At 42.4% G+C, this 20,630-nt stretch overlaps 1 protein-coding gene across 1 annotated transcript in view; it reads left to right on the top strand.

The window, feature by feature from the left end:
- Positions 1-11,377: 11,377 nt before the first annotated feature.
- The window catches only part of PTGIS (prostaglandin I2 synthase), a 61,041-nt gene continuing 51,788 nt past the window's right edge, over positions 11,378-20,630 (top strand). Inside the window, exon 1 of the mRNA XM_020984187.2 lies at positions 11,378-11,539. Within this exon, the coding sequence (XP_020839846.1) occupies positions 11,466-11,539 (74 nt within the window). The 5' untranslated portion in view covers positions 11,378-11,465. The remainder of the gene's footprint in view (positions 11,540-20,630) is intronic.

Below are 20,630 nucleotides of genomic sequence, written 5' to 3'. Positions count from 1 at the left end.
CAGGTCCTTCTGACTCCAAGGCCAGAGCTCTATCCACTGAGCCGCCTAGCTGCCCCCATACATACATGTATTTTTAAATGAGCAAAAAATTTACCTTCATCCTCTCCATCTCCCCCAACAGGAATGAAAAAATAATATAACCCTGGTTACAAATATGTGTAGTCAAGCAAAGCACATTCCCTCACTGGCCACATCCGAAAAAATATATGTTTCATTCTGCATTCATATATCAGCAAGTGTATAGCCTATTTCATGGATAGGTAGGTGGTACAGTGGATAGAGTGCTGGGCTTGAAGTCAGGAAGACTCATCTTCTTGAGTTCAAATCTGGCCTCAGATACTCACTAGCTATGTGACCCTAGGCAAGTCACTTAACCTTGTTTTCTTCAGTTTCCTCATCTGTAAAATGAGCTGGAGGAGGAAATGGCAAACCACTCCAGTATCTCTGCCAAGAAAACCCCAAATGGGGTCATGAAGAGTTGAACATGACTGAAAGACTAAACACCGACAAAAACATGTTTCATCAATAATTCTCTGGAATTGTAGCTGATGATTACATTGTTCAAATTTCCTAATTCTTTGAAAGTTGCTTGTCAGTATGCAAATCACTTTCCTCATTCTGTTCTGAAGAATCCAATTTTAATTGATTAGAATGCTGACAGATTGGGATTTGGGGAACTCTGGTTAATTTAACATTCTGGCTCCCCAGAAGACATCCAAAACCTCGTTTAGTCTCTCTTCTTTGTGAAAATCTTTCCAGAATTCCTGAGGTCAATTTCCTGATTTTGTTAAGTATGGTCTATCGGCCAGGACTGATTTTCTTGGTCCAGGGAATGGAACTGGAAACCACAGCAGCCTGGGACTGGTGGCACAGACTAGAGAAATTTAGCTTTGAAGAAGAAAAGAGTAAGAAGAGAACCATGAACTTTATTCACATTTGAAGAGCTGTCAGGAGAAAGAGGGTTTCAATGTGTTTTGTTTGGTGTCAGGGGCCAGAGCTAAGACCAGGGAAAAAAAAGCCACTGGGAGGCAGATTTTAACTCAATGTAGTCATCTAATATAATTATCAATATAACCATCGAGTGCTAAAGTTAGAGCTGTCCAACAATGGTATGGGCTCCCTTAGGAGGTAGCAAGTTTCCCATCATTGGAGATACTTAAGCAGAAGTGAGATGACAACATTAAGCAGGAGCTACACTGGATTAGTGTGTGTACTGTCTGTGTACCGTCCTATATGCCTTCGGGGGCACTTCTCATGACAATATGATTCTGCAGGGACTTTCAAGGTCACTTGCCTAGGATGGGAAATGGAGATGGAGAAGATCATAGGGGTTTAGGCAGCTAGGGACTGAGCCTCAAAGGTTCCCTGAAGTTGGTATTTTGAATACAAAAGTTTTATGAATAAGTTCCCCTAAATCTCTGATAGAAATCTTTTCCTTCCTTTCTCTTCCCTTACTCTCCTCTCATTTCTTCCCTACTTCCTCATTTCTCCCTCCTTTCCTTCCTCTCTCACTTCCTCCCTTTCTTCTTTGTTATCCTTCCTTCCTCCCTTTCTTCTTTGTTATCCTTCCTTCCTTCCTTCCTTCCTTCCTTCCTTCCTTCCTTCCTCCCTCCCTCCTTCCTTCCTTCCTTCCTTCCTTCCTTCCTTCCTTCCTTCCTTCCTTCCTTCCTTTCCTTCCTTCCTCCCTCCCTCCCTCCCTCCCTCCCTTCCTTCCTTCCTTCCTTCCTTCCTTCCTTCCTTCCTTCCTTCCTTTTTTAATAATTTGTCTCCAACTCCTCAAAGAAGTAGAATTGAGATAAAAGCTATTTTAATTAATTAAAGATTTGGGCTAATTCAGATTTGACTTTAGACAGAAGCCCACCATGCCTCAGAATAATATTGGTAACCCATTATATGTGTAAGATGGCGGCCATCTCCAGTTATTCTTATCTATATCTTGCTACTGGAGCCAAGTCCCTCGTAGAAGAGAGTGAGGCTGGTGACTTTGCATGGCCCTGCCTCGCTTAAATCCAATTCACTTGCAAGTCGTGACATCACCTTCCTGATGTCATTGGTTCTCTTTGAGAAGGAAGGACAAACAACAACAACGTGTAAGACACTTTAACAATGTACTTTACAGCCACTATCTCATCTGGTACCCCATCAGGCAAGTATGATGCAGATTACTGTCACCATTGGATACCTGAAGAAACTGACATCTAGAGGGACCAAATGGCTTGCCCAAAGTCTTACCTTTGTAAGTGAAGAAGCTCGAATTCAAACCTAGGTTTCCCAACACCTAGTTCAGTACTACTTTGATTACTCCATGCTGCCTCATAGGATGCTGGAGTTTGAAGTAACCTTAGATACTATTTAGTCTGACTCCATCATTTTACAAACGGAGGCCCTGAAGACCAGAAAGGGAAAGTGTTTGGACAGGGAATGAGCTATGAAATAATGAGCTCCTCATCAAAGGAAGTGTTCACACACAAGCTCAATAACTTCTTTTCAGGGATGTCGTAGAAGAGAGTATTATGCTGGTTTGGGCTGGACTGACTGTTGTCAGTTTCAAGATTCTGCCATCCCATGAAGGGACTTACCCAAGGTTATGCAGCGAGTTAGTGGCAGAGGCAGGGTTAGGACCCTGAGTCTCCTGACTTATGATCTAGGGCCCTTCCTATTGTCCTACTGCTTTTCACCATCATCATTATTAGTCTTGTATCTATCTGGTTTAAATGCATTAGAGGATACAAGCATTTGCCAAGAGTGTTATAATCACCTACTGTTGAGATTAAAATCTCCTGACAAGTGTCCAGAAGTGGTTGCTGAATTGATGCCAGTATATAATGAATCCTCATTTCCTTAAGATATTAGGCCTGAGGGAGGGGAAGGCAGACAGAGGTGGAGGAAAGGAATTTACCAGGTCTGACTATGGGACAGCAATAACGGGAAAGTGTCATGTCAAAAGTTCAGGGTCAGGGGGCAGAAGGCCTGGCAATATGGACCATGGAACATTGTCAGTGATGGACCCTGCAATGTAGGACATGGAACATCATAGATGTGGCCTCCTTTAGGAAAACCTAACATAGGAAATTCAGATGGACAAACTAAATATGTTACAGGGGGAGATTATATATTCAGGGGACAAGGCCTGGACCTGTGATTTCATCCTATATCATCACTTGGGCGAGGAAACCAATTCTACCAATGCAAGTTAGCACCTGGAACTCTTAGAAGTTAATCACCTGCCCAGGCCAGTATGTGTCAGAAACAGGACTTGAGTTCAGATCTTCCTAGCTTCCAGACCACCCTTTCTAACCACTATACCACATAGAGATTAGATAGCATAACCCTCTGTGACTTCCTCTAGTAGTGGTTAGCAGCACCTGAGTAGGAGTGGAGAAAACAGATGGGAGAGGGGAGAGGGTAACCCAGGATTAGATTTTGACAAGGCATGAACAGCAGCAGGAAAAAAAAGCCAAGGGATTCGAAGGAAGAGAAAAGTGTGTAGTGGAATCGGGTTAAACGCAAAGGGAAGAAAGTGAGAACAGAAGAGGTTATTGGTGTCCGTCCTCCGTTCTCTCGAGGAGGGCCAATGACTTCACGAGGGTGATGTCTTGACTTTCCCATGAATTGGACTCAAGTGAGGCAGAGCTGCACAAAGTCATCAGCCTCACTCTCTCCTCCAAAGCCACCAGAGTCCAGTGGCAAGACCTAAGTCAAGAAGACTGGCAATGGCCCAGGCACAGAACAGGAGTGATTGACTGGGAGATCAGGGAGGAGTGTAGGGACTAGAGAGCTGATAGACTTTGTGGTGTAGTGGGTAGAACTCAAGAACCTGGAGGTGGGAAGTCCGGCGTTCAAAATCTGTCTTAGCCACTGACTTTGTTTGACCCTTGGGCAAGTCACCGAAGCTCTGTGTGCGTCATTTCCCCATCTGTAAAATGAGGAGATTGGGCTCAACAGATTCTAAGGTTCCATCTAGCTCTCAATCTGTGACTCTATGATACTTGGCAAAGACAAAGAATGGCTTCTGACAATGTCATTGTATTCTTTATGGGAGAATCTGAACAAGAATTGCACAGTACAAGAAGGAGTGCATGGGCTGGGGTAGAAGGCATCCACATGGATAAAGTCTCATCACTCTCCACATTGCTCTGAACATAGGCCACAGCACTAAAATGAGATCTCTTTGAAAAGAAAAAAAAAGTACATATATAGATTGAAAATGAATGCTTATCATAGATTATACCCTGGTTTTACACATTTTGGGGAAAATTATGCTCTATGTTGGAACAATTTGGAATTTAAAAAACAATCCTGACTGCTGACTTCATTAGTATAGAGAAACATTGGGAAAGAAACTGCTTCTACCAATGTAATTGTTCTACAACTTGGTAGTCTTAGATTGGGGCTCGTTAGAGTTAAGTGACCCACCCAAGGTCATAGACAGTGTATGTCAAATGAGACTTGAACTCAGGGCTTCCTGAATCTGAGGGCAGATCTCTACCCACTGAACCTTGATGCCTTTTGATATGGAATTGCATTATTAGCATATCCTCCACAAAGTCCTACTCTGATGCCTCCCTTGGATATCGAGTTGAACCTGGGTTCTTGGAGTGTTCCTGAATGCTGAGCACAAATTCTGACTGGTTCTACCAGGCTAGAAAGGCTTTGCATATGTGGCTAGCCACACACTGCATACATTTTCCAAGGACTAGCCCAGGTAAATGCAGAGAGGCTCATTCAACACCATGAAACAATAGACCGGCCACTTGGTGATAACTTCTTGGCACATGGCAACCCATGAAAAGAGGAAAATAAAAAGTGGCCTCACACTGACTGTGTGATCCTGGGCAAGTTACTTAACCCCACTTGGCTCCAATAAAATGTGGCCTCACACCTATTATGCAGATATTAGAAACGCTGAGGTGAACATACTTGGAAGGCAGCAGCTGGGGAGCCCCTGCTCCATGACGAAAAGAAGATTGTGTCCAGATTCCTCTCTAGGCTCCAAGCTTTAGAGCTGGAAAGCACTTTAGTGACCATCATTTTGCAGACGAGGAAATGGAGTAGCAGTGAAGGAAAGTAACTTAGGCAGTATCATAGAGGTAGTAAGTAGCAGAGGTTAGATTTGGACCCACAGGATCTCTGACTCCAGATTGTCTGCCCTTTCCACTGTAGCAGACTACTGGCTACTGCACTCCAGTCAAATATTTGGGGGACTTGGCCACACCATAAGGCTAATATTATACATGTTGGATCAAAACTTCCAAGGGAAGTAGGAGGTGGTGGTGATTTTCTTAGGAAGGGAGGAAGGAGGGAGGAATGCATGTGTGTGAGTATGAGGGCATGGTTATGAATTCAACAGATCCAGATTCTGCCAGTAACTTGCTATGTGTGACACTGGGCAAATCACTTCTTTTCGACAGGTTTCAGTTTTCTCCACTGTAATATTAGGCGGTTGGTCTAAATGGTCTTTACGATCCATTCCAGCTCTAAAAGTCTATATTTTGTTGATTCTACATGTGTGCTTCCACATATATGTCTGGGTTTCTATGTTCATAGACTATAAAAGTCCATGTTCGCAGCAGAAATTGGTTAACTTGTTGATATTCGCTCCCTCCACTCCCCTCCCCCACCCCACCCGAATTTCTTTTAAAAAATTATTATTTATTTATTAACATTCATTTTGTAAAATTTTGAGTTCCAAATTCTTTCCCTCCCGTCAGACAATCTCTCACCCATTGAGAAGGCAAGCTATCGATTTTACATGTGAAGTCATGTAAAACATTTCTATATTAGTAATGTTGCAAAAAAACACAAGAAAAATAAAATGAAAAAATTATGCATTCATTCTACACAGAGATCCTTTCTGCTCTTTCTCTCTCTCCCTCCTTCTCTCTGCACACACACAATACAATACGTATATATAGATATAGATATATTGGTATATCTTATAAGTACCTATTTATATTACACATGTGGTCTCCCCCATTAAAATGTAAGCAATTGCCTAAAAGCAAGAAACAAAAAAACAAAAAACAAGAATTGCTCATACAAGACTAACCCCAGCGACTAAATTGCAGAATCTAAGTCATAAAGGACCTAAAACATCATTACACTCAACCTAACCCTAAACACGAATTTCCTCTACAACATATATAATTGAAATCCTAGATGCTTTGCCTTCTGGAATATCATATTCTGAGTTCTTCATTTCTTTATAGCATTGGCTGCTAAATCTTGTGTGATTCTGACTGTCTCTGAAGTATTTGAATTTTGTCTTTCTGGCTGCTTGCAGTATTTTTTTCCTTGACCTTTCCTTTTCAATTTTGGGGTTTCTTTCAGGAGGGGACCAGTGGATTCTTTCAATTTCTACTCTGCCCTCTGGTTTTAAGATATCTGGACAGTTTTCTTTTATAATTTCTTGAAATATGATGTCTAGGCTCTCTTTTTGTTCATAGCTTTCAGGTTGTCCAACGATTCTTAAATAATCTCTTCTTAATGCTATCCACATCCAGAGAAAGAACTATGGAGTTTGAATGAAGATCCAAGCATACTATTGGCTCTTTTTTCCCTTCTGTTTTGTTTCCTCTTTCTGGTGGTTCTTCCTATTGGTTCTAATTCTTGCTTATAACATGACTAATGTGAAAATATGTTTAACAGCAATGTATATGTAGAGCTTTTATCAAATTGCACGTCTTGGGGAAGGAGGTGGGGAGGGAGGGAAAGAAAAACTTAAAACTCAAAAGCTTATGGAAGTGATTGTTGAAAACTAAAATAAATAAATTAATAGAAAATCTCTTCTTGATCTATTTTTCAGGTCAGTTGTTTTACCTATATTTCCAGATATTCTTCTATCTTAAAAAATCTTTTGACTTCATTATTTCTTAAGTCTCACAGAGTCATTAGCTTTTATTTTTTGTTCAATTTTAATTTTAAAGCAGTTACCTTCTTCAGCAAGGTTCTGAATCTCTTTTACCAAGCTGTTAATTCTCTTTTGATTTCCTTCTTTTTCCCTCTACCACTCTCATTTGGTTTTTATAATCATTTTCCCCTCATTTTAAACTTTTTTAAAAAAACTCTTCTAGGGGTTCTTGTGGGCTTGTGTACAATCTGCATTTTTCTTTGAGGTTTTGCTTATAGATGTTTTCAAGTCATTGTCTTCTGTATTTCTGTCTTGCGCTTCCCTATCACCACTATGGCTGAGTTCTTTTTGAGTTTTCTCATTCTTCCAGTCTACTTCTTGACTTTGAACTTTATGCTGGTGTTAGGCTCTGTGTACTTCTGAGAGAGATTTCTGACCTGAGCTTCTGCCATTTTACAGCCTTCTGCCACTTTCACAATTCAATCTGTGTCTTTGGGAGCCTGCAGATTTTCAATGCTTCCCAAATTGATATGATCTGGGCAGAAGTCTGTTCACTGCTGTCTTTGTGTGATATCTGCAGGTTCCTGATCCAGGTTTGGTTCTATTACTTTCTGTGTAGTTGAGTTTCGGTATACTACTATTGGACTTAGTCACTATTAGCCCACTGGGAGGTGTACAGATTCAGAGCAAATGTGCTGCGGGCTCTTTTTTGGTCTAAGACACTTTTGCCCTGATTATTCCACTGCAGGCTTATGTGCTGGACTCAAAGCTACAACTGAGTCTCAGTTCTGCTCCTGGGATCATTTCCACAGCTTGCTCCTTGTTCAGTTCTCAGCTAAGATCTACTTACTCAGGGACTGCTCCTTTCCATCCTGGATCTGACTCTCGCCACGGTAGCCAGATGGCACCCATTTCTGCACCCAGTGTTAGGCTGGGGATTCCTTGGTATCTCTTTTTACTCTGGTGCTTCCTTCCTGGATATTCTGTTTTATCCTTCTTTTGGTCCCTAAGTGCTAGAATGCTCCTCATTGCTGCCTCTGTGCTTACTCCTGGTCAGTCCCCATACTCAATGTTTAAAGACCTCTCTGTTTCCCTAAGCTGTCCTGGGTTAGAAAAATGATGCCTTGTGAGCTTTTCTTGGCTTTCCTGCTCAGAATTCAGTCTGGCATGTTTTTTAGATTGTTGTGAAGGAGCTCCTGCATGAGCTAGGAAAAATGATTCTTCTCACTTGACATCTTGACTCTCTCTCTCTCTCTCTCTCTGTATATATATATATATACATATATATATACATATATATATATATATGTATATATATATATATATGTATATATATATATATATATATATATATATATATATATATATATATATATATGATACATGACAAGTGGTCAATCAACCTTTGCTTGAAGACCAGTCAGGAAGTGAAGGGGGCATGTCTGTCAGTAAGCCAGTCACTAAACATTTATTAAATGCCTACTGTGTGCCAGGCACTGTGCCACGTGCTCTTTTTTACATTTAATTGTTATTTTTTTTTATCAATTATATGTAAACAAAAATTTCTAACATTAATTTTTTTAAATTTTGAATTCCAAATTCTTTCCCTCCTTCCCTCTCCATCCCCCTAAGAAGGCAAGCAATTTGGTATAGAGTATAAATGTGCAGTCATACATATTAGCCATGTTGCAAAAGAAAATGCTGACCAAAAACCCTCAAGAAAAATAAAGTAAAAAAAAAAGTATGCTCCAATCTGCATTCAAACTCCATCAGTTCTTTCTTTTGATGTGGATAGCATTTTTCCTCATAAGTCCTTTGGAATTGTCTTGGGTCACTGTATTGCTGAGAATAGCTAAATCATTCACAGCTGATCATTGTACAATATTGCTGTTACTCTGTACAGTGTTCTCCTGGTGCCAAGTGCTCTTATGTCAGTCCCTTCCATTTTTGGATAGCTCTGCTTGTTTTGGGGGGCATTCCTTTAACATAAAGCCTAAAATTTCCCCTTCTTACCTTCCACCAGAACTCCTGGTTCTGCCCTCTGGGCCAAGGAGAATAAGTATCATAACTCTTCAAATTCTTTGAAAACTATTATTACTCTCCCTCCCCCCTTAAGTATTTTCTTGTCTAGGATAAATAATCCTAATTCCTTTAAACAGTCCTCATATGGTATGTTCTCCAGGCCTGTCGCCTCATGTTTGTCTCACTTCATCAACTTCATTCTTAAAGTATGACACCTAGAACTGAACAGAGAGTTCCAGATGTGGTCTGACCAGGGCAAGGCACCAAGGGGGAAGGGAAAGAGAGTAAGAATGTATTAAGTGCCTACTATGTGCTAAGTGTTTTACAAATATTATCTCATTTGATCTTCACAACAATCCTGCAAGGTAGATGCTGTTATTATCTCCATTTTATAAGGGAAGAAACTGAGGCAAACAGAAGTTAAGTGACTTGCCCAGAGTCACACAACTGAAGCCAGATTTGAACTCAAGTGTTCCTGACTCCAAGCCCAGTGTTCTATCCACTGTGCCAGCTAATTGCCTCAAAACTGTAAGTAGCCTAAGACAACCGGATATTTGACCAAGGATGCAAAATTTAGAGGGTATTGACAGAACTTGCTGTCTTTCAGCAGTACAGAAACAACAAAGCTTAATAATACCTAGTTAACTAGACAGGTAGATCTGTACACAATTACATTTCTAGATTTCAGCAAAGTAGCTGATAAAATCTTTCATGTTATCTTTGTGGACAAGATGGAGAGATGTAAACCAGATGTAAGTTAGAATAGTTAGGTGAATTCAGAGATAGCTGAATTCCTGGACCTAGAGAGAACTTATTGAAATGTCGATGTCACACTGAGTAGTTAGTATAGCAGGATACCAAAGTGATTGATCTTTGCCTCTGTGCTATTGAACATTTGTACTTATGACTTACATTAAGGCATAAAGGGCATGCCTAGACAATTTGCAGTTGACACGAAGCTGAAGGTGATAGCTAACCCACTGATTGAAAGAGTCAAGATCACAAATTATTTTAACAGGGGAGGATGATGGATAAAATCTAATAAGATTAGATCTAGTGTGGACAGATGTAAAGTCCTACATTTTGGTTCAAACAATCAACTGCAGAAATTAAGTATGGGAAGTGTAACTAGAGAACAGCTCATGTGAAAAAGATCTGGGGGCTTTACTGAACTTTCGGGCTCAATATGAGTAAATATTGTGATAAGGTGGCAAAAAAAAAAAGCAAATGTAAACATAGGTAGCATAGAGAGTAAACTTACAGCCAGGAATCCTAAGTACAAGGCCCAAAGGAAGCAAAGGATGCTGAGTTACAGAGGAGAAGAGGCAGTGCATTCCAGGGCATCCCAGGTTTAGAAGGAGTCTCTATACATGCAAGGAGGCAGGAGTGGAATGCTGAGTTTGGAGTTCAACAAGCAGGTCAATTAGGCTAGAACAGTGTGCCAAGTGCCTGAAGGAGGTGTGGCTTGGGCTGCTGGAAGATGAGGTAAAATAGAATGAGAGCTCACTACTATTCAGATTGTTGGTTATATAGCACCTTCGGCTTAAGTGACCCTGTGAAGCTGGCAATACAAGAGTTATGCCCTTTACAGAGGTGACTGAGGAGAGTTAAATGGCTTGTCTGCGGTCACATATCGCTTCATTTCTTACCAGGCTGCAATCTGGACTCTTCCTGCATTAGAACGTAAGCTCCTTGAGGGCAGGTGCTATCTTTCTTTTTCCTTATATTTGTATTCCCAGCGCTTAGCACAGCACCTGGAATATATGGAGCACTTAATAAATATTTAGACCGACTATGTAACCCACCTATTAAGTTTGGGAGCTGTGATGCAAACAATGTTCTCTCGACCTCAAGTCCATTACTCTTTCCCCTGTGGTTTTTTTTTTTTGGTTTGTTTTTTTGCTGACGACAGCAGGGGTGTGTGTGTTGGGGGGGTAGATAAAAGCTCACATTACTGTAGCAAATGCACTTTCTTTTGTAGGCTGGAAGGGCAGCTGGATCCTAGCTTTTACTTGGGGATGGAAGGCCATCGTAAAACTGGAGACTGCTGCGGGTGGGGAGTGGGGCTGCTTTAATGAGCAAAGGGGTTTCTTGCTTCCAAGGAAATGGGATGAGAATGGAAGTCTCTTAAAAGCCCCACCTCCAAATCTTACCCTTTCCTCCAAGGACCATCTCTAAAACCTATTTTGGAAATGAGGAAATCGAGGCATTAAGTGGCTTTAACGCTATTAGTAAGCTCTTTGAAGGCAGGAATTGTAGTGTCTTTGTGTAATCGCTTGTGTAATGCTATAAGCGCCGAACCGGGCACACTGTAGGGGCTTGATAAATGTTTGCGGAATTGAGCTGGACTGTCCAGCCCCTCCCAGTGGGCTAGGGGCTGGGGCCTGGTTCGGGAAGGAAACCCTGGCGTCCCGGGCCCCTCGGAGGCACACACCTCCTTGGGGCGGGGAGGGGGCGGTGCGTGGCGCGGGGCCGACAATCTCGGGGAGAGAGGGGAGGGTCCGGGAGAAGGAGCGGGCATAAGAGGCTCTGGGCTGCCGCAGCCCAAGCTCTCACCTGCAGCCAGGGTCTCTGTCTTCGTCCCATCCCAGCCATGCCGTGGTTCTTTCTGGCCGCGCTGCTGCTCGCGCTGCTTCTGCTGCTGCTCCTGTCCCGCCGGCGAATGCGGTGAGTGGGCCGACCCAAAGACGTCTATAGACTCCTTCCCGCACCCCTGTCCCAACTGCTCTTCCCCGCCACCCTTGCTCCTCCCGCGAGGTTCCTGCTCCGCACCACGGAGCCCGGGATCCGGGGAAACCAGGTCTGATGTGGGATACCCAGTCACTGAAGCCAGAATTGTCCCCTAAGAGGAAGATGCTTAGAGTTCCCCGAATGGTTCAGCCTTTTAGTACGGGGACGGGGGCGCTGACTAGGATCGTGGCCTTCAGCGAACCCTGTATCCCTAGGAAAGGGGAACCATGCGCCCCGAGGAAAGGAGACCACGGCTGGAGAACCCCAATCCGCACACCTGCAGCCTTTAGGGAGACTCCTGGCATTAAGTCTGGTGAAGTGGAGAGAGGCCCCGATCAGGAGTGGGGAGGACCTAGCCTCAAATTCTATTTTCTTAATGTCTGTGTGACTTTGATCATTGGAGAGAACTTTGTAGGAAGGACTCAAGTTTCCTCATCTGTAAAATGGGGGGGGGGAGTGAGCTAAATGATCTCCAAGGTCCTTTGCTGTTCTGTCAACCAAAAATTCCTCAGGAGTTACAAATGCTTGGGGAGCTCCAAGTAGAAAGAAAATATGAGATTCCATTTCTTGGTATCCCAGGCAAAGCAAAGCCTCTTCCGGCAGGTCAGGAATGGATAGGCATTTCAGGGGCTGCCAGGCATGGCAGAGGAGGCACCTGCTGGGGCTGAGACACCAGGCCTCAGAAAACCAGAATGCAGAGAACAACAGACCAGGAGTCAGAAGATCTAGGTTCTAGGCTTGGTTCTGACACTTAGGTTGCTCTGTGCAGGTCCTTTACCTTCTCTAGGCCTCAGTTTCTTCAGTTATAGAATGAGAAGGCTGACCTAAATGCTCTCGAAGGTCCCCTCCATCTCTGACAGTCTGTGTTCTAAGGTCCCTTCCAGCCTTGACCTTCCTATGTTCAACTTCCTTGTAGTTCCTCCAACTATGACAATCTGTATTCCCATCTGTTAAAAAGAAACAAATGAGAAGTTTGGATTGAATGATTTCTATGATTCCTTCCAGCTCTAAATGTACTCTCCTCTGATCTCTGAAAGAGATTAAGTTGAACCTGTAACTTTCATGTGTGTTATCTTATCCTACTTGGCTTCAGCAATTCAACAAACTTTTTATTCCAGATTTTCAAAGGTGCCTGCTGGCTTGGCCAAAATCTCTCCAGGGATGTCTCAGGGACCCAGATCTCTTTTACATGATGCAACAGAGTACACCTCCTTCACCCTTCTGAGTGCCTCCATTCCCTATGGGCCAGTCACACCCCATTGTTACCCATGTTCCCATTAACAAACAAGTTAGCCCTTGTTATCTATTGGTGGATTGTTCAGTGGCAAAGTATAAACTCCTCCTGTTACCCAACTCCTTCCTGGGGAGCCCTTTCCACTGTTATGTGGGAGAGTATAAACCAGGGGTGGGGAACCTATGGCCTCGAGGCCACATGTGGCCCTCTAGGTCCTTAAGTACAGCCCTTTGACTGAATCCAAATCACAGACTTGTACACTGAATTGTTCTGTGAAGTTTGGAATCAGTCAAAGGGCCTCACTTAAGGACTAGAGGGCCACATGTGGTCTTGAGGCTGCAGCTGTCCTGCCTCCATCTGATACTAGTCTACGGGAGATACTAGTCTACTGAGAAGATATACTAGTGACAAGTTTTATTTCTACTTGGTTTGAAACATATTTTTGCATATTTTCCTGTTTTGAGTTATGTACGTCTTTAGCGTCCTTAGCATGGGAAATTGAGAGCTGATTGTGTATGTCCAGATCTTTTCCTTCAAAACTCCTGTTGTGATAATAATAACTCACATTTCAGTAATATAGTATAGCTCACAAAGCACTCTTTTCATAACAGTCATGGGAAGTAGGTAGTGCCAGTCTGATAAATATAATTGCACAGATAAGAAAATTGAGTCCCAAGTTATTTGCCCCAGGTAGGGTGGCAGGGCTGAGATTCCAACAGAGGTCTTTGTGTTTTAGCTGAAGACATTCAGATTATCAATGAGTCTTAAAACCAGGTAGTTCATAGTTGTTTTTTTTTTCTACCTAATCCACAATACAGGAAGCAGTGTGGCATAGTGGATAGAGTTCTGGATGTGGGCTCTGGGTTTAAATCCTACGGCAGGCACTTAACTAGCTGTATGACCCAGGACAAGTCACTGAATCTCCCTGACCCTCAGTTTTATCTTTTGTAAAGTGGATTAATAATAGTACCTACTTCATAGGGTTGCTGCTCTGAGATTCCAGTGAGATTATGTATGAAAAATACTCTTCAGTTATATACTCTTAGTTATATATGTGAGTTATTATTATTATTCACAGAGCCCCTGCTCTACCCAGCTTTGTATTCTGCCCTGGGGTAGGGGTGGGGATTCAAGATGAACAGACATGATATTGAGAATTCTGGGCCAAACTGTCCGACACTGACATTAAGTGTAGCAGTCAGAGAGGGTAGTAATCCCTAAGGTTGAGGGGAATCTAGGAAGGCTTCCTAGTGGTGGTGGGATTGAACTGAGCTCTGAATCAAGATGAGTAGGCAAAAAAAAAAAAGAGGGGATATTCTAGGTTGGAGAGTGCAACAGATAGTAACCAGAGTCACAAGAGTGGTACATTGAGAGGACTATACACTAAAAACCACTGAAAGCAGAGGGTTTACACCAGGGAGTGTTGGGGAAAGCATTTTGTTAGCAGTTCAGAGATTTTCTTCTAATAGCTTGAATTACAGTGCTCGTTTGTTGAAATGAAAACTTAAAACAAGTATACAAAACAGTCGATTACTAAGTGTGTATTGAAAGCAGTAAGAGTTTCCACAGCACCAAACAAACCAGTTCTGAGTTTTTTCAGAGATAAAGTTTAACAGTTCCAGCTTCTTCGGTGTTTACCAAAATACAAAAGAAAAAAAAGTAAAGATTTTTTTTTATATGATAAGTCTGACCCCTGTAGTAATGAGGGGTAGTAAAGAACTTTTCACACATATGCAGATAGGGAGATTGTTCCAAAACGGGACTGAATACTTCTAGAATGGGAATGCTGTCCAAGTTCTCATGCCCACTTTATTTTCTTTAAAACCTAGACACCGCAGAGAAATGCCTGGTGTTTTTTACTGTGTTTTAAAATATCTCCAGCCAAGCTTTGGGGCTAATGTAGGCTGTGCTTACTGTGGAGAGGTTTCAAACAGACACACTACACACTTGACCAAAATTAAAAGGCTGGTTTTTATTGTCCAAATATGTCAGAAAGCTCTTCTCAATGTTTATAACCAGCCATCATTGTGTTCTTCCCAAGAGTTATTCAAGAGTGATGGAGAACTTATCACAACCTGACCCAAACTGCATGGGGGGAAAAGTCTAGTTATAAACGGTTTCTGATTAAAGATCTAATGCTTTCAATGTGCAACTTGCTCTGAACCAAAGCCTCAAAGCTTTTTTCCCTAATAAGTATCCATGTGAGCACAAATATAAGCGCAAACTCTCATTACTGTCAACCACAAAAATCAGTCCTTGTGTGTTCTGGAAGTAATGCCTCCATAGGGATCAGATCTGGTCCTGGCCACCTACATCCCACACCGTGAAGCTAATGTTTTTGTATCCTGCAGTTTCTACATAGAAACTTCTAGTGCAAAGAGTAGTTACTATTTCATACAGCTTCAGTACGTACAAAATAATTGTCTTTCTTGCAGCATCCAGACCAACCATTAGAACCCGAATTTCTTTTTCTTTTTTTTTTTCGCCAGACAGCCCCTTAAAGAGGTTAACAAAAATATTCCCCATGTTCCAAGTGTGATATGTTGAACGTTGACAAAAGAAACCTCCTCTCCCCTGAGCCTCGGGCTTCCTGTCTCCTCACTGTGCAAAACATTTTGGACCAGAATTGGGAGACCTGAGTTTGAATCCTGGTTCTGCTACTGACTTGCTCTGTGACCTTGGGCAAGTCAATTTACTTGTTTGGGCCTCAGTTTCCTTATTTGTAAATCGAGAGAAGCTGGACTAGAAGCTCTGTAAAGGCCCTTTTACGTCTAACAGAAGGGAGAGGGAGGTGGGTGAGGCCAAGCTGTGGACAATTCTCTTTTTTGACTCTTTTTTTCCCCTGCTTGGGGAGCAGATATTATCGTCCCGTGTCTGGGGATTTGCTTCTTGATTCCCAAGGCAAGAAAGGGAAAGTGACAAGCCAGCCACAGACCACAGGCCCTAAAATAGATTTGGCTTTCACTACTCACCACACCCAGGCCTGGAAACTGAGTTCACTGCCCAGATGTGTCAGAGGCCTGGGCTGGGGCAGGGGGTGGGGGCCCTTTCCTCCCAAGGTTCCAGCTTCGGCTGACAGCTTGGATTTACCCACTGCTGGCAACACTTGCTGCCTTTGTCAATAAGTTAGCCCTGGAGTTTGGGCTGCATTTTCCACTTTTTTTTTAGGAATAGGAAACAGTCTCAGTCAGAAATAATACCTTGTCTCCACTAGAGGCTTCCAGCTCTCCTAAGGCCCAATCTGTGCCAAGGAGAAAGTTAACACTATAGGTGCCAACCAGATGGAATGATATATAGAGATGGAATGCTCTGTGGAGCCCTTTTCTGAGCTATGTTGTGTGGGGGGAGGGATAAACAAAAGACAATTTCACCCTCCATTGGATGAGCTCTTAGACAAACTGTAAGGGAACTGTTGTCTTCCAGTCCTGGCTTTGCCTGTAGCTTGTGTAACCCTCAGCAAATTTTTTCCCTTCTCTGGGCCTCAGTTTCCTCATCTGTAAAATTAAGAGTTTTGACTTCTTGTTTAGTCATTTTTGAGTTATATCTGACTCTCTGTGACCCCATGTGGGGTTTTCTTGGCAAAGATACTGGAATAGTTTGTCATTTCCTTCTCCAGCTCATTTTACAGAGGAGGAAACTGAGGCAAACAGGGCTAAATGCCCAGGGTCACACTAGGTTAGATTTGAACTCGGGAAGATGAGTCTTGCTGACTCCAGGTCCAGCCCTCTATCCACTGCACCATCTAGCCACTGGTTTGAACTAAATGGTCTCTAGGTCATCTTCTCCATTCTAAGATAAATGACATTTTATGTTCTAAACTCCCTTTCGGCACACATCTATTATGGTCTATATCCTAAGGCATTCCCAGCTGATGGTTCCATGAAAACATGGCTTTTAGAAGCCAGGTATAGGGTGAGCAATTCCAACAGTTTAGAGCAGTGTGTCCTTTCCTCTCTCTGGGCCTCAATTTCCCCGTTATAAAATGAGGGAATTACACTAGTGATCTTCAAGTTCTATTTTAACCCTAATATTATGTAATCTGTGTTCTAAGCTCCATTCCTGCTGAGACATTCCGTGTTCCATGTCCTAAAGACCTTTCCAAATCTGGTATTTTGAGTATTTTTCCTCTTTCCTTTAAAAATGTTTCATTGATGTGGTTTTTTTTATACCAAAGAGAATCCTCCCTTCCTTTTTTTCATAACAAACAGAAACTTATAAAGTAAAACCAAACAACTGTGTCTGAGTGAACACATCCTGTGCCCATTGCCTACCACATTTCTATGAAGAGGAGAGAAATTTATTTCATTGTTAGTCCTCTGGAAACAAAACTGGTCATAGGATCATTGCAGCTAATGGGATTTCTGATGTATTTAATTCTGCATCTTTATATTATTGTAGTCATTGTGGATATTATTTTCCTGTTCCACTTTCTTTGCTTTATATTTATTAGTTCTTACAAGCCTGCATTCCTTATGCCCACCATTTCTTTTGTGACACTTCAACAAATCTGTGATCTCATGGATAGGGGTGCTCCCTTCAGTGACACAAATCACTGTGTGCCCATCCTGTGTGACTCTCATCCATATCTGTCTGTAAATCCTCCCTCAACAAGAGGTCCACTTTATTAACTAGGGGTCTTCCTCTCATTCCTTTGACATTGTGTAGATCCCAGTAGAATAAATGGATTCTCTATTAGGTTGTTCTTTGTTCTTGCCAAATGACTGGCCCTTCTCTTTTTCTAGGCACATACCTCTTTAATGACATCCTTTACTATTGTCTCTCTGATATCTTTTCTCCTATGCAATCCTTCATTGGTAATGTGTTGCAGCCTGCTTACGCCCACCATCTCCCCATTTGCCTTTTGGGTGACCTTCAGCTTAAATTCTTCAGAGACTCTGGTATTTCATGAGTAGCAGCAATATAAAACCATTGGAAGAATACTTATATTTTTGAAAGGATGGGCCTTTGTTTCAGGCAGAAGCTTAGAGGGGGGAGATGATCATTAAAAGCATTGCTTAATTTCTCAAAACGCAATCCAATGTGGGACAGAGGAAAGAGCCCTGACTATGGAATCAGAGGGCCTCATCCTTGGGCCTCAATTTTCTCCAATGGATAATGAGGGGGTTGGGATTGATGGCTTTTGAGGTTTCTCCTAGTTCAAGATCCTGAGATCAAATCCACTCTCCTCTTCCTGGTCGACCCTGGGCCTAGCTCGTTTTTTTTAGTTTGTTTTTTCCACATGACTTAGCATGTTACATACATCTGTCATGATATAGTGTGTTCACTCTATGACATGTGATATTTGTCCCATGAAGTGATATGTTGGGTGCTGTGTTTGCCCATGCAACTCCTGAAGGACCAAGTCTTTGGGCTGCACATTCAACACCATTCTGGTCTGGGCCATAGGCTTTCTTCGTCCGCTTGGTTTCCCCCATGTAGAAGACACACAGCACGACAGTATTGCATTTATTTCTATAGCACAATGTGTTCCCTCACTCGCCAATGATGGACATTCACTTTGCTTCCAGTTTTATTGTTTTATCTTTCATGTTCTAAGGTGACTTTCAGCCCTATGTTTTAGGTCTGAAGGGCCTTCTCAGGGGCAATGTTTTACATTCCATCTTCTAAGGTCTTTCTCAGCACTGACATTCTGTGTTCTGTGTTTTAAAGTGCCTTCTAGTGTCATCCTATGTCATGAATGTTCTATGATCCTCAGAGGTAAATGGAGTAATTCACATTCTGGCCTTGGCTGAATCACAATCACAGAACCTGTCAGTCTTGCTCCAAAGCATCTTCACCAGTTCCTATTAGTCATCACCGAGGAACTGTATCCTTAGACAACTGGAAGCTTGTGGATGAAGGCAGAGCATGCTTTGCTCCTTTCCTGCTTCTCCACTTTGAGCCTGCCAGCAGCCACACCATCCCCTGGCACAGGAGTCTGTGGAGATGCAAACTTCGGCTTTAATCCTGTCTGTAGTTTTGGGATGGGCCAGGGTGTGAAGAACAGGGAGTGGAAAGATGATTGCTGCCTCCTTTCCCACACCACTCCTGCTGGGGCAGCTCTACTTTGGGGTTCACTCTGCTAGGGTGTACATTGTACATGGGGTGTACCTACCATTCTCCCCTTTCTATTGATGGAAGTTATTGAAGGTCTGTCAAGATGAGGAACCTATGATTTCATTGGTATAAGCAACTCCTAAGTGACGAAACTCCCTGTACCTAGACAGGCTGTGACACCTCTGCAGACTCAAGTGACTTAGAGAGTTGCCTAGAAAGCCAAGAGGTTAAATGATTTGCTCAGGATTACACGATCAGTAATTGACAGAAGTGGGACTTGAACCCAGCCCTTCTTGGCTTTGAGGCTAGCTCTCTATCCACTGCTCCATGCTGCCTCTATGACATGACCCACAGACACTCATGATTCACAGACTCGTAGAATGGTGAATTGAAAGTAGGTACGTGCTGGGGCTAGCTCACACAGGTTCCTAAAAGCTGATTGTTAAATTTTCAGTGTGAGCATTCTTGGAAATTGTCAAATGATACAAATCAGTGATTGATTTATTGTTTTGTTGATTGTCTAGACTTAGAAGAGTGATGGAAAAAATGATAATGGTGCAGATTAAAGTTAAAAGTGTGTTGTGTATTTATTTTTTTCTACAGAGCCAGTTGCTAAACATTTGCTAGCAGGGATCCTTCTGGTCGAAAGAGATCCTAGATATCATCAACTCTACCAGCAGGTCTCGTGACCTTAGAGGTGTATAGTACAGTACAGTACGGTATGGTATAGTATAGATAGTATAGTATAGTATAGTATAGTATAGTATAGTATAGTATAGTATAGTATAGTATAGTACAGCAAAGTATAGTATGGTATAGTATAATATAGTACAGTGTAGTGTAGTATAGTATAGTAGTATATAGTATAGCTGGTTCTTCCTGCTTTCATTCTACTCTCTTCAGTACATCCTTCACACTGATGATACCTGAACAATTTTTCTAGTGCATGGCTGTGGTTATGCTACTCTTGTGCCCAGAAATCTTCACTGGCTACCCAGTGCCTATTGAATAGAATATAACCTGACTCTGGTATTCAAGGTCTTTCACAATCTGCTTCTAACCTACCTGTCCATCATTATTTTGTACTTCTCCCTCTCACTCACTGCATCTCTTGTTCATATCCTGCTGGCCTCCATTCTGTTGCAAACACCATCTCCCATGCTTGGAATAGACTTCTCTCCCCTCATCTCTGTCTGTTGAAGTTGAAGTCTATCTTCTTTCAAGATCCAAAACAGTTGATACGCCATCTCCTTCATGAAACCTTCTCTGCTGCCTACTCCCTTCTGGGTAAAAATAATTCCTTTCCTCTCACATTTCTCCTAGCATTTTGTCTGGACTTCTCCTTTGCCTTCATCACATTCAGCTTCATAGCATGCTAATTTGTGTGTGTGTCATACAGAGCCATAACTAAGGCTGAGTAACTATGACTTTGCCCTTGGGCACACTGAATTCAGGGGGAACTGAAAGCATTTCTAAGCCTTCATCACTGTAAAAACAGCTGAGATGAGCATCTAGTTCACAAGAGTTCATTAAAATAGGAAGCTACTAACAGTCCATTGCCTTGCCCCAGCAGTCACACACCAGGTGAGCTTCCCTTATCTTCCCATACAGCAAACCCTGACCCCACCACTGCCCATCGAAGGTGGTCTCCTTATTGGTGTCTTACCTTATTGGTGTCCCTTTCTCTCTGCTAAATTTAGGGCTCTGTTTTAATTGGCTTGCTCTGTTTCCATTCTG

This window comes from Phascolarctos cinereus, unplaced genomic scaffold, assembly GCF_003287225.1.
Source record: "Phascolarctos cinereus isolate Bilbo 61053 unplaced genomic scaffold, phaCin_HiC Scaffold_2;HRSCAF=192, whole genome shotgun sequence".
Lineage (NCBI taxonomy): Eukaryota > Metazoa > Chordata > Mammalia > Diprotodontia > Phascolarctidae > Phascolarctos > Phascolarctos cinereus.
Note: the sequence above shows the minus strand (reverse complement) of the source record. Positions and strands in the feature narration are given on the sequence as shown.